This window comes from Balaenoptera acutorostrata, chromosome 13, assembly GCF_949987535.1.
Source record: "Balaenoptera acutorostrata chromosome 13, mBalAcu1.1, whole genome shotgun sequence".
Lineage (NCBI taxonomy): Eukaryota > Metazoa > Chordata > Mammalia > Artiodactyla > Balaenopteridae > Balaenoptera > Balaenoptera acutorostrata.
In genome coordinates this window covers 28,411,088-28,424,143 of record NC_080076.1, presented here as the reverse complement: position 1 = coordinate 28,424,143, position 13,056 = coordinate 28,411,088, and the positions used below count along the sequence as shown (strand labels likewise).

General features: G+C 46.9%; 1 protein-coding gene across 1 annotated transcript in view; it reads right to left on the bottom strand.

The window, feature by feature from the left end:
* The window catches only part of PSTPIP2 (proline-serine-threonine phosphatase interacting protein 2), a 93,703-nt gene extending 90,345 nt beyond the window's left edge, over window positions 1–3,358 (bottom strand). Inside the window, exon 1 of the mRNA XM_057526658.1 lies at window positions 3,254–3,358. Within this exon, the coding sequence (XP_057382641.1) occupies window positions 3,254–3,286 (33 nt within the window). The 5' untranslated portion in view covers window positions 3,287–3,358. The remainder of the gene's footprint in view (window positions 1–3,253) is intronic.
* Window positions 3,359–13,056: the final 9,698 nt, after the last annotated feature.

The window sequence follows — 13,056 nt, the reverse complement described above, 5'->3', positions numbered from 1 at the left end:
ACACGGAAAAACTGAGTATGGGAGTTGAAGTAATCTGTCCAAGGTCACCCAGCTACAAGGGGCAGACCGGGGATTCAAACCTGGCCAGGCCACCTCAGAGCCTCTGCTGATGACCCTTCTGTACGTTATGCTGTTCCGTGCACTCTCTTGCTTGGGCACCCTTTCCAAGGTGCTGGGGCCATCTCCACCAGCCCCTCAAACCCAGAATGTTGACACCAGAGCACACTCACTGACGTGTTTGTACTGGTTGTTAAAATATTAAAATACCCCCAAATCTTGCTGTCTGGCACCCTGTTCCTTCCCCAAGACCTCCCCATATCCAGCAATCCTGGCATGGTCCTGGGGGGTGGGCGCGGGGGGGGGGGTGGTTTCAGGATGCTCCTGGCCTGCCTATTGTCAATACCGCTCTGCTTCCTCTTCCTTCCCTCCCCACAAACCAGTTCCTCATCTGACTTCCTTATTTCTGGGGTCCACACCTCATTTTCCTGTTCACCTTACACAGAGCTTCCTTCAAGTCCTCCTTTCCTCTTTCCAGCTTCAATTAGTGACCCTGTCCTGTGGCTCTGACTTCTTCTACCCTCTGCCATTCCATCCATCTGTCTCCTCCTGTCCCTTCCCTATGATTTCCATCCTGGAACAGACCCTTTCTACCCCTGGCCCAGTTTTCTTCACTCCTACTAGACTCTCCCATCCCCTGACCTCTTTGCCCTCTACATCCCTGAGGACAGGCATTCAAGACCAAAGCCCGCCCTCCCTGTCGGCTTCCTAATGAGGAATCTACCTTCAACCCAAGAGTATGGTCTTACTCCTGCAAATGCCACCTCCATACAGAGAAGGTATTTTCTTAAATATTTATTAAATTCACTCAACTGATACCCACCTTGTTTCCAAAGTTTTCTACCTTATGTAATCACAACCTTCTTGTCCTTGAAGCATGAAAGTTATTGCCATCCTCTCAGTGATAACAACAGCCTTGCTCCCCGCCCCCACCCCTGAGAGTGTGAGAGCATCGCAGGCAGCCCCTGAGGTCTCCAACAGTTTCCCTTCTGCCCCTTTTCTCCCAAATCCAGGCTGACTGTCCCATCTGCCTGATTCCTGAGCATCCACATGCAAAGCACCATTGCAGTTCTGGGGGCTCAGTGGACGGTGGGAGCCAGTGCAAACCCCCCAGGAGCTCATGGTTGGGGCTGAAGGAGAAAGATATCCATGATATCCACATGAAGAGTCAAATGATGTCCCACCATCTACCTCTGGCAGTGCCAAAGGGACACTCTCGCTGAGCACCAGCCTTGTTGAAGGCATTCACTGAGCGTTTGGTCTAGGCAGAGTCCTGCTCCACTATTTAATAGCTCTACAAACTTGGGGAATGTTGCTTAACCTGTCTGCCTCTCAGTTTCCTCATCTGTAAAATGGGATACTCAGTAAGGGTAGTTGTGAGACTTAATGAGTGGTATGTGTAAAGTGTTTAGAACAGTGCTTGCCACAGACTCTATACACAGTAATATTAGCTATTACTGTTTTTATTATTTGACATAAAATATAGGAAATTAGAGATGGAAGATATCTTTGCAAACTCTCTCTCAGGATCTCATATCTTCTGAAAGTAAAAGCTCAGAGGGAAAAAAAAGAAAGTAAAAACCCAGAAATTTCTCTGCCTTGCACTTTCACCCGACCTCTAACTCCCAACACAGATCTCACATCTCCCCCCTCCCCTAACCACTCCTGCAAGTCTGCACTGGGAGCGGCTGGGGGGGCTGCCTTCCTATGGCCTGGGAGGCCTCTGAGGATGGAGGCCGCAGCTCTCACCCCACGACATGCCCTGTCAGCCTTACAGATCCACTGTACTCATTCAACCACTACTTGCTGAGAACCTGCTGGCATCAGCCTGTGCAAGGGGCAGTGGCATTGAAAGCCAGCACAGTAGCTGTCCACAAGGTGCTCACATGCTTGTAGGCCCCCAAACTCAAAACCATAAACTGACAAATGCTATGAAGGAACAGAACATGTGCTATTGGGTGCAGTCAAGAAAGGCTTCCCTGAAGAGAAGACACTGGGCAGAGATTTGAAAACTGAGTGTTACACTTTGAAGGGAAGAAAGGCAGGTCTCTCTACCCTGCTTTTTCCCACAATGCCTGTCATGGGACCCAGAAGTCCTTTATTCTACCCAAAGAACTCCCAGGCCTCCTCAAGGGGCCAGCTGCGAGGTTGTTCACCTTCTCTGTGAAGCTGCGGGGGCGTGAGCTGCACCCTACAGGTGGGCAGTGCCCCAGGAGAACCTCATAAACTCCAGGAAAAGGGACTTCACAAAGCAGGGTCTAAACTGTGTCCTCGAGGTTACAGGGCCAGGTTTCTCTACCCAGCAGCTCTAGATAGGGGACAGGAACCTGCTAAGCAGCTACGAGGCTGAATGGGGGACAATCAGGGTCTCAAGTAAGGAGCTGGGGCGGCTTGGCAGCAGTAGGTCAGTCTGGAGACGTGGTGACTTTCTGCTCCTGCCTTAAAGGAATGAGGGCGGTTCCTCCGCATGAAGGGGTACAGACCCTTGAGGGGCACCTGCGGAGTGAGAGGACAGGGGGGAAGAGGACTGGACAGAGGGAGAGGGGCAGGCAGAACTGCTGCCTCCTGGTTAGGCCCGTCCTCGGGCTCAGATGCCCCCACCAGCTCACAGGGTCTCACACACGCACCGGCCTCCCCCTGGGCGGGGGCAAAGGCAGGGAGAGGCTCAGGAAGCGGGGCTGCGGAACCCGGCAAAGCTTCTGCTAGAGAACGCCTCTAGGGTCGTCTGCCGGGGCGAGCCGGGAGCTAATGGGGCTCAGACAGGCTGTACGTTTCCGCGGATCTGGAAAAGCCGATCAGCCTGGCGAAGTTCACCCTACGTTCTTCACCCCACGTTCTCCGCCCCACGTCCCCCCAAATCCGCTCAGAGCGCAGCCTCAGGGGCCACCGGCGACTCTCCCCGGACGGGTAACTCCTCTCTTTGGGTCTCGGTTTCCCCATGAGATGAGGGGGGAATGTCCCGACTCTAAGACTACACCCGTCAGCAGTGTCCGGGGGCGCGGGCGGCCGAGGGGGAGCCTGGGAACCGGATCCCGGGGACCCGCGGGCGCGCGGCGGGCTGGGGGAAGCGCAGAGAGGGGCCGGCGGCGGTGCCTCCCCTCGGGTTCTGCCCCGGAGCACGGGGCAGGCGCCCACGGCTCCCCTCGGAGCCCCCGTTCCCGAGCCCGGCGATGGGTCGCTTACCCCGCCGACTTACCCAAAAGTTCCCCTTGAACAGTGAGCCCGTCATGGCCGGCGCGCGAGGAGAGGAGAAAGCCAGAGCAGGCGCGCTGCGACACGGACTGTCAGGGCCAGCGGCGCGCCCCGCCCGCGAGTCCCGCCCCCGCGCCTGCCCAGCGCAGCCCCGCCCCGCGCCGCTGGCACCCAGCACTCCGCACTGGGCACCCAGTCCCGCGCGTAATGGAGGGGCGGACCGCGGGTTAGAGCCCTGCGGCGTCAGGCTTCAGTTAGTCAGCCCTACATTCCCCCTCCTTCGGGAGGCCTTTAAGGATTGGAAGGAACCGGTCCTGTCGCCTCCCCGAATTCGGCTCCGTTCCTGCCCACGAGGCCCCTCCTCCCTCGACCCAGTTCCTCGCGGAGAAATCCAGGCTCTGCGCGGTGGTGAAAGGAGCCCCCGCCGGATCGGAGGTGGTCGCGGGGACAGCGCGTCGGCTCTGTGAAGCTTGAGCATTGACAATGCTAGCGGCCGCGTCAGGTGTGGACGCTTCATCTAGTCAAGTGCAGGATCCCAGAGGCGCCCGCCACAGACAAGCACGTTTTAGTCTAAAAGTCATGGAAAGATCACTGATACTGTTTCCCCTTGACTCTAGGTCCCTCAGTGGGGTCCTTACAAGGCATCCGGGAACTCAGCTCCTCGCGACCCTTCCGCATCTTAGGACCCAGACCCAACACCCTTTTCCACCAATCGCATTCCAGAAGTAGGAGCCCGAACTTCCTTCCTCTCCCTCCACTTTCGTAACGTAACACACTCATAAACATAACCCAGGGCAAGTCAGACCCATCCGGGCTTTGTAGTAATACGGCACTCTGGGACAAAGTACTGCCCTGTGCTACATGCCCTGAACCTAAACTGAAGCCCAGAGAGGCTGATTGACTTGACCAAGATCACAGCGTATTTAAGGTATGAAGAGCTCGGTTACAGCTCTTCCCTTCCAAACAGAATCAGAGCCCAGGATAGAGGTCATTCCTGGGACAGATCCATTCAAGGAGGGGAGGATGAAGGTCCAGAGTGCCAGCCCATAACCTCATGCCTGGAGAGGCAAGCTTTGCCTCTGAGCAGGTTCTAGCTTGGTCCAGACAGAGCGAAAGGACAATTACTGGGGTGATATGAAGGACAGTTGGAAGATTCTGCCTGGTAATACCTAGCCCCCTCCCCTGTGATGAAATCCCACCAGTAGTCATCCGCAACAAGGATGGAGAGGTGGCCTCCAATCCTGGGTCACTCCAAGGACATGCATCCATTCATCTTGTTGTTCATCTCTTTGGAAAGCAGTTAGGTTAGAAGAAAGGGAAGCCTGACAGCATCATATAGGGCAGCAGAGGCCACAGAGGGCACCAGGGGGACAGGCTAAACAGCAGGAGGGGTAAGAAATAGTGACAACTAGGCAAATGAAAGATGCTGCAGTGCCACAGACAGCATCAAACTTTTTCCTGGGAGTTTTGAATATTTTGCAACAAATATTGTAAATACAATTCTAATTGTCTAAGTTTTCATTTTTAACATTTTTAAAACATCTCACGGTACGTTGTACTTGATTTTCGTGGCTCAGAACCCAGTCCTCTGAATTTTAACTCTCTTCCACCACCTGGTGGCAAGATTGCAAATTGCAAATGGTTGTCCGCGCTGCCAGAAAATATTCCTCATTCATTCCTCATTTATTAACCTCATCACCTGGACAGGTGTTGGGAGTTAAGAAAACAAGCAATATCTGTACTATATCCAAGGGTCTATAACAATTTTGGGACATTTTACTAACGAAATTAAATAACACTACTACAGCAACAATGGAATGATGAAGTTTAATGATCAATACATTTAAGATAAACCACTATTAATATTTTGGCATCTCTTCCAATACACATTTGCATGACTGAGCTCTTACTGTACATAAAATTTTGAGTTTTGCTTTTGTAACTTAACAATATTTCATTAGTATTTTCTAAAGTCCTTTAACACACTTTTCCTAACAAAAAGTTTGATAGCACCTGGTCCTTGCCGAACAGACAGGACAGATACTCTTTCATGTAAAAACTGAAAGCCTCTGTGAAGAGAAATTTGGCCATATCATCAAAATTTTAAATGCTCCTATTTATTTATTTATTTATTTATTTTGGGGCCGCGAGGCTTGCAGGATCTTGCGGGATTGTTCCTGACCAGGGATTGAACCCACACCCTCAGCAGTGAAAGCGCAGTCCTAACCACTGGAGTGCCAGGGAATTCCCTAAATGCTCCTGTGTTTTGACCCAACAATTCCATGTTGAAGAATTTACCCTCCAAATATCCTTATGTGTGCAAAGTGAAATATGTATAGTTATTTATAACAGCATGGTTATTCTGCCAAAGATTTTAAAGAACTAAATGCCATCAGTGGAGAACTAGCTCAATAGATTGTGATACAGCTAAACAATGAAATCATATTCAAGCATTAAAAAAGTGAGGAAGCTGGGGCTTCCCTGGTGGCGCAGTGGTTGAGAATCTGCCTGCCAATGCAGGGGACACGGGTTCAAGCCCTGATCTGGGAAGATCCCACATGCGGGAAGATCCCACATGCCGCAGAGCGACTAGGCCCGTGAGCCACAATTGCTGAGCCTGCGTGTCTGGAGCCTGTGCTCCGCAACGAGAGGCCGTGATAGTGAGAGGCCCACGCACCGCGATGAAGAGTGGCCCCCACTTGCCGCAACTAGAGAAAGCCCTCGCACAGAAACGAAGACCCAACACAGCCATAAATAAATAAATAAATTAAATAAAATAAAAGATGGGCCCATCAAATGACATTTAAAAAAAAAAAAAGTGAGGAAGCTCTGTTTTGATATGGAACAATCAACAGCTATTAAGTGGGGAAAAAAAAGCAAAACAAACTGCCATTGGGGTGAGGAGGAAAAAGAATAGACACACACGTTTTAAATGGGTCTCTTTGATGGGGGGGATGGGGCAGAGGGGCATAGGAGGGAAGGAGACCTACTTTTCTTCATGCCCTCTGGACCTCTGAATTTATACAATGTGAGTTTATTTCAAACCCCCCCCAAAATTAAAAAGAAAAATCTTCAGTGTCATTTTTTAACTTTTGCATAATTTCCTATCAAGTGGATATACCAATACTTCCTTAGCATTTTCTTAGTGTTTTAGAAATATTACTGTGATAAATATCTTTCACATAAATTTTTGTTAAAATTCCTCATAATGGAATGTTCATAGCAGCACTGTTCACAATAGCCAAGATATGGAAACAACCTAAATGTCCATGGACAGATGAATGGATAAAGAAGATGTGGTACTCATATACAATGGAATATGACTCAGCCATAAAAAAGAATGAAATAAATGCCATTTTCAGGAACATGGATGCAACTAGAGATTATCATACTAAGTGAAATATGTCAGAAAGAGACAAATATCAGATGATATCACTTACATGTGGAATCTAAATGACACAAATGAACCTATCTACGAAACAGAAAGACTCATGGACATAGAGAACAGACTTGTGGTTGCCAAGGGGGAGGGGTTTGGGGGAGGGATGGAGTGGGAGGTTGGGGCTAGTAGATGTAAGCTGTTATATATGGAATGGATAAACAACAAGGTCCTACTGTGTAGCACAGAGAACTGTATTCAATATCCTATGATAAACCATAATGGAAAAGAATATTTTAAAAAAGAATGTATATATACGTATAACTGAATCACTTCGCGGTACAGCAGAAATTAGCATTGAAATTCAACTATACCTCACAAAAATTCCTCATAGTGGCATTACAGGTTAAATAATATAAACATTTTTAAGGTTTTGAAATAAAACTGTCAAACTGTTTTCCAGAAAAGTTATGGAGGAAAAGGAGGCTTCCCCAGAAGGAAATAGGGATCTTTTCCCTGAAATAGGATAAATGGATGGTGAGTGGCAAAAGTAACAAATGCCCACTAAAATCACCAATTTTCCTTCACACCTATCGGTCTGCATTCCTCTTCCTCCCCTTCCTCCCCTCCGCCAACTCCTCTTAGTTGTTCCTTCTTGAAACACTGCTTTTTCTTGTCTCTGCTCTCCTCACAAAGCCACGTTTCCCCATCACAATTAAGTCCCAAATGCCCCTGTGTGGTCAAGGCCCTCCCTACCCTGACCCTTCCCACTTCACTCCCCGGCTTCCTCCCCTCTCCTCACCCCCCGCCAGTCAGGCTTTTCTGCCATCCCAACTTTGCTCCTCTTCTGCAGGCAGCCTGGGTGCTGCTCTTCTTCCTGCTCAAGTTCCATCTCACCACCACCTCCCCACCTTCTCCAGCCCTGTCTTCTCACTTCTTGAATTTCTAGAAACTGTCATTCTTGTCACACAAACTAGCCCTTAATGAAATATGATTTATATCCTTATGTTCTTCTCTAATTTCTGTTCCTCTTGGATGGCTTACCTCCCCAAGAAGACTGAAAAGCACCTCAAGATAAGGATGATATTTTCTCAAGTACTCTCATGGATTAGACAAATGATGGAGCCAGCCAGGGAATTCAATAAGCTCTCTCTGATCATCAAGAGCAGAACCAATTTTTACTTCAGTTCCCATAGTCCGATCCCTCCCTTCCAGGAGACAGGAGCAAACTTGGCCAAGGAGGTAAAGCCAGGATCCGAGGACCAGGACCTGGCCAAGCAGAGGCCATGGTACAAAAGCACCAGAGGGCAGGAGTAAGCTGTATTAGGTCTGCCAAGACAATGTCAAAAGCAGAGAGGATGGATTTCGTCACTAAGATTAGAAGCTGAGTAGATTGAGGAATGGAACAGAGGGTCAGAACAGGACAGGAATAGAATACAATGGGAAAACTTCCAGGAGGAGGCTTCAGTGCCCAAGGGCTACTAGCTGACTAGCTGCATGGATCAAAGCAAGGGTTAGGGTAAGTACCATTGTTGGGGCCCAAGGCAGACCACCCACAAAATATGCCTCAGTGGCATACTGATTTTGAGTTAAAGTTATTTAAATTGCAAATGCAAGACGGACACTTGACCATCCTGTCTCCCTGAAAGCAGGAAATAAATCTCCCATTTGAAAGGTGCCCTCCCTGTACTAGGAGGTTATCTCTTATCTCTTATCTCTAATCTCTTATCACCAGAGATTATGGAATTTAGGGCCAAGAAGCCTATATAAACAAAACTTGTTACTGTAATTCTTTCATTTACTACCCCGAGCCCAAATTCTGTTTAGACTCAGTTATGAAGCACCCAAAGCCTAAGTTTCTTTGTCCTGACAATTCCTATCAAATGTATTCTTTGTCTAAAAAGTATGGGGGCTTCCGCTAGTGACACAGTGGTTAAGAATCTGCCTACCAATGCAGGGGACACGGGTTCGAGCCTGGTCCAGGAAGCTCCCACATGCCGCGGACCAACTAAGTTCATACACCACAACTACTGAGCCTGCACTCTAGAGCCTGCGAGCCACAACTGCTGAGCCTGTGTGCCACAACTACTGAAGCCCGCATGCCTAGAGCCCGTGCTCCGCAACAGGAGAAGCTACTACAAGGAGAAGTCCGCGCACCGCAACGAAGAGTAGCCCCCGCTGGCCGCAGCTAGAGAAAGCCCGCGCTCAGCAACAAAGACCCAATGCAGCCAAATATAAAAATAAATATATTTAAAAATAAATAAATAAAAAGTATAAAAGTTGTCTGCTTTGGGCTTCCCTGGTGACGCAGTGGTTAAGAGTCCGCCTGCCAATGCAGGGGACACGGGTTCGAGCCCTGGTCTGGGAGGATCCCACATGCCACGGAGCAACTAAGCCCGTGCGCCACAACTACTGAGCCTGCGCTCTAGAGCCCGCGAGCCACAACTACTGAGCCTGTGTGCCACAACTACTGAAGCCCACGTGCCTAGAGCCCGTGCTCTGCACACGAGAAGCCACTGCAATGAGAAGCCCGCGCGTCTCAATGAAGAGTAGCCCCCGCTTGCCGCAACTAGAGAAAAGCCTGCGCGCAGCAACGAAGACGCAATGCAGCCAAAAATAAATAAATAAATTTATAAAAAAAAAAAAAGATTAACATGAACAGTCATAATTCTCATTGACAGTATGTACCCTTGACATCAGGTGATGAGACTGGTAATTTACCTCTGTGGTCTTTCACCTAAAAACGTATAACCCTAGTCTAATCATGAGGAAAAATATCAAAGTGAAAGACAATTCTATAACATACCTAATTACTATCCCTCAAAACTGTCAAGGTCATTACAAACAAGGAAATCTAAGAAACTCACAGCCCAGAGGGACCTAAGGAGGCGTGATGACTAATGTAGTATCCTGGATGTGAAAGTGGAACAGAAAAAGGACATTAAGTAAAAACTAAAGAAATTCATGGGGGCGGGGGGGGAGTAGAAAACAAAACACCTAAGGAAATCCGAATAAAGGATGAACTTTAGTCAATTATGACGTATCAATATTGGTTCATTAGTTGTGACAATATACCATACTCCTGTACTATCATGATGCTGCCTCAGCTCAGGAAGGCATTCAGGTCAGCTTCAGTACAGGGGCCAGAGCTGTGCTGGGCTCGAGTTGATGCCTTGACCAAATAAAATAGGTTCAGACAGAAACTTGTGTAAGCCACCTTTCTAATATACATCTTTATGGTTAATAGGATTTGTTTTAACTGGCTAAATGCAGGACCCCTGGAGAGTACAAGTGAGGTCAATATTGCAGGCTGGTCTTGCTGATAATTACTGTTTTAAAGATGCCTGTGCAGAAGAGTTAATATATAGGCAGGTCTGGGACTGCTGCTATCCTGAGAAAAGCCTGCTTGCAAGATTAGCCCTTGACTAGCATCTAGGAACTTGACTGGTATTCAGTTCCAACACTGATATAAAAATTTTGTGCCTAAACTGTTTGTCCAATGTGACTTATGCTGAATACCTGTTTCCTTCCGGGAGTCTGGAATTTTAGTACATGCTAGGCAGAAGGTGCCCATGTGACTAGCCCCAGTAAAACCCTTGGACTGGGAGAGGACTAGAAGGCTTACACCTGGTTTCCTCCATACATTAATTACTCCAGGAGCATCTTCCCACTGCTGATTTTGCGATCTGTGGTTCATACTGATATGAGATGGAAAGCTTTCCTTGAGAAAATGCCAGCTAGTCAATGTAGAAAGGAATTATAAAACCACCACTTTAAAACTCCCAATGCTGTAACTATTTCAGGCAAGAATCAACAGATCCCAAAACCATTCAGTGAAAGATGCTGGGGAGATAATTAGGGAAACTTTATTAAGGACTGCATATTAGTGAATCAATGTTTGTTTTCTTAGGTGTAATAGTGGTATTGTGGTTATAAAGATGAATATCTTTATTCTTAGGATATAGATGCTGAAATGTTTCAGCTCAAGTGTCCAAACTGTCAGGATGCCTGCAACTTACTCTCAAATGGTTCACCAGAAAAATGAATAAACGAAGTAATGAATGAATAAAGAAAATGCATCAAAATATTAACAACAGGTGTATATTGATAAAGAGTAAATGGGTGTTAATTGTACTATTTTTTCAACTTTTCTTAGGTCTGACTATTTTCATAATTTAAAAAGAAAGTAAAGAGGGGACTTCCCTGGTGGCGCAGTGGTTAAGAATCCACCTGCCAACGCAGGGGACACAGGTTCAAGCCCTGGTCCAGGAAGATCCCACATGCTGTGGAACAACTAAGCCCATGCACCACCAACTACTGAGCCTGCGCTCTAGAGCCCGTGAGCCACTATTGTGCCTGGATGCTGCTACTGAAGCCCACGCACCTAGAGCCCCTGCTCCCCAACGAGAAGCCACTGCAATGAGAAGCCCACGCACCGCAACAGAGTAGCCCCCACTCACTGCAACTAGAGAAAGCCTGCACGCAGCAACAAAGACCCAACGCAGCCAAAAATAAATTAATTTAAAAAAATACTAAGTCAGAGAAAGACAAATATTATATGATTATCACTTGTATGTGGAATCTAAAAAATAACGCAAATTAATTTATTTACAAAACAGACTCACAGAACAAACTTATGGCTACCAAAGGGGAAAGGGAGGAGGATTAATTAGGAGTATGGGATTAACAGATATGTACTACTGTATATAAACAAGGATTTACTATATAGTATAGGGAACTATATTCAATATCTTTTAATAACCTATAACGGAAAAATCTGAAAAAAAATAACTGAATCACTTTGCTGTACACCTGAAACTAACACAATATTGTAATCAACTATACTTCAACCCACTAAAAAAAAAAAAAAAAAGTGGGCTTCCGTGGTGGCATAGTGGTTAAGAATCCACCTGCCAATGCAGGGGACATGGGTTGGATCCCTGGTCTGGGAAGATCCCACATGCCATGGAGCAACTGGGCCCATGCGCCACAGCTACTGAGCCTACACTCTAGGCCCACAAACCACAATTGCTGAGCCCGCGTGCCACAGCTCCCGAAGCCTGCGTGCCTACAGCCCGTGCTCCGCAACAGAAGCCACCGCAAGAAGTCTGTGCACCACGACGAAGTGTAGCCCCCGCTCGCCACAACTAGAGAAAGCCCGCACACAGCAACGAAGACACAATGCAGCCAAAAATAAATAGATAAAATTAAAAAAGTATTCTTTAACAGTTGTCTTTTTCTTTTTTTTTTTTTAAATCCGATCTTTCTCTTACTTTTTTTCATTGAGGAAGTCTTTTACCTTCCCTCCTCACTGAGAAGTACTGACTTCGTGGTACACATTCTAAAGCATTTCTGATTTGAATATTTTTGTACATTTTTATCAATTATTAAATCTTCTCTTCTAAAAAAAAAAAAAAATTAAAAAAGTAAAAAGTCTTCCTCTGGCCAAATGCCAACACGAGCTCTTTTCCAGCTCTACCAGTAGGTATTCATTTTTAATTCAAATGGCATTTTGTACTGGTTACTTACTGCATCTTATTTGTATTTCTAGGTAGTAGCTGCACAGTATTTACAAAGTCATCATTACATTAAATGTCTTTTGTCCTCCCTCCTTAACCCTAGATAAGTTACTGAGAGGATCCTTCTGCCCTGCTCACTTTGTACCTTTCTTTAGTGTTCATCTCACAGTTGATGCTCAATAAACTAAGCACTATTTAAAATATGCCTATCTTGGGCTTCCCTGGTGGCGCAGCAGTTAAGAATCCGCCTGCCAATGCAGGTGACGTGGGTTCGAGCCCTGGTCCAGGAAGATCCCACATGCCATGGAGCAACTAAGCACCCCTGTGCCACAACTACTGAGCCTGTGCTCTAGAGTCCGCAAGCCACAGCTACTGAGCCTGCACACCGCAACTACTGAAGTCCATGCACCTAGAGCCCCTGCTCCACAACAACAGAAGCCACCGCAATGAGAAGCCCGCGCACCACAACGAAGACCCAACGCAACCAAAAACAAAATTTTAAAATTTATAAAAAATAAAATATGCCTATCTTAATTTTTAGAATCATAGACTTTATTATCAAGAGACCTTAAAATACGTATCTGAAAGCCATAAAACCTCAAATTTCAAAGGTCAAGTACCTTTTCAGACGTTCACCATTCCTCTGTAAGTTGTACAAAAACCATTTTATGATAGGCCATTTGGCTGCCACACAAGGCGGCCGTTAATCAGAGTATTCAGGCCTGCCTGTTCAGAACAGCCAGGTGAAGTGCCCCATCACATTAGTCTCTTGAGTGATTAAAAAAAAAAAATACATTTGAACCTTAGAATTTGTTGCTCCTGGTTCACTGCTGCAATAGAATGGGCTGGGCTTTAGCTCAGTAAAATCAGGGAGAGGGCCATAAGCTTAGAATTCTTGACATGTTCTAG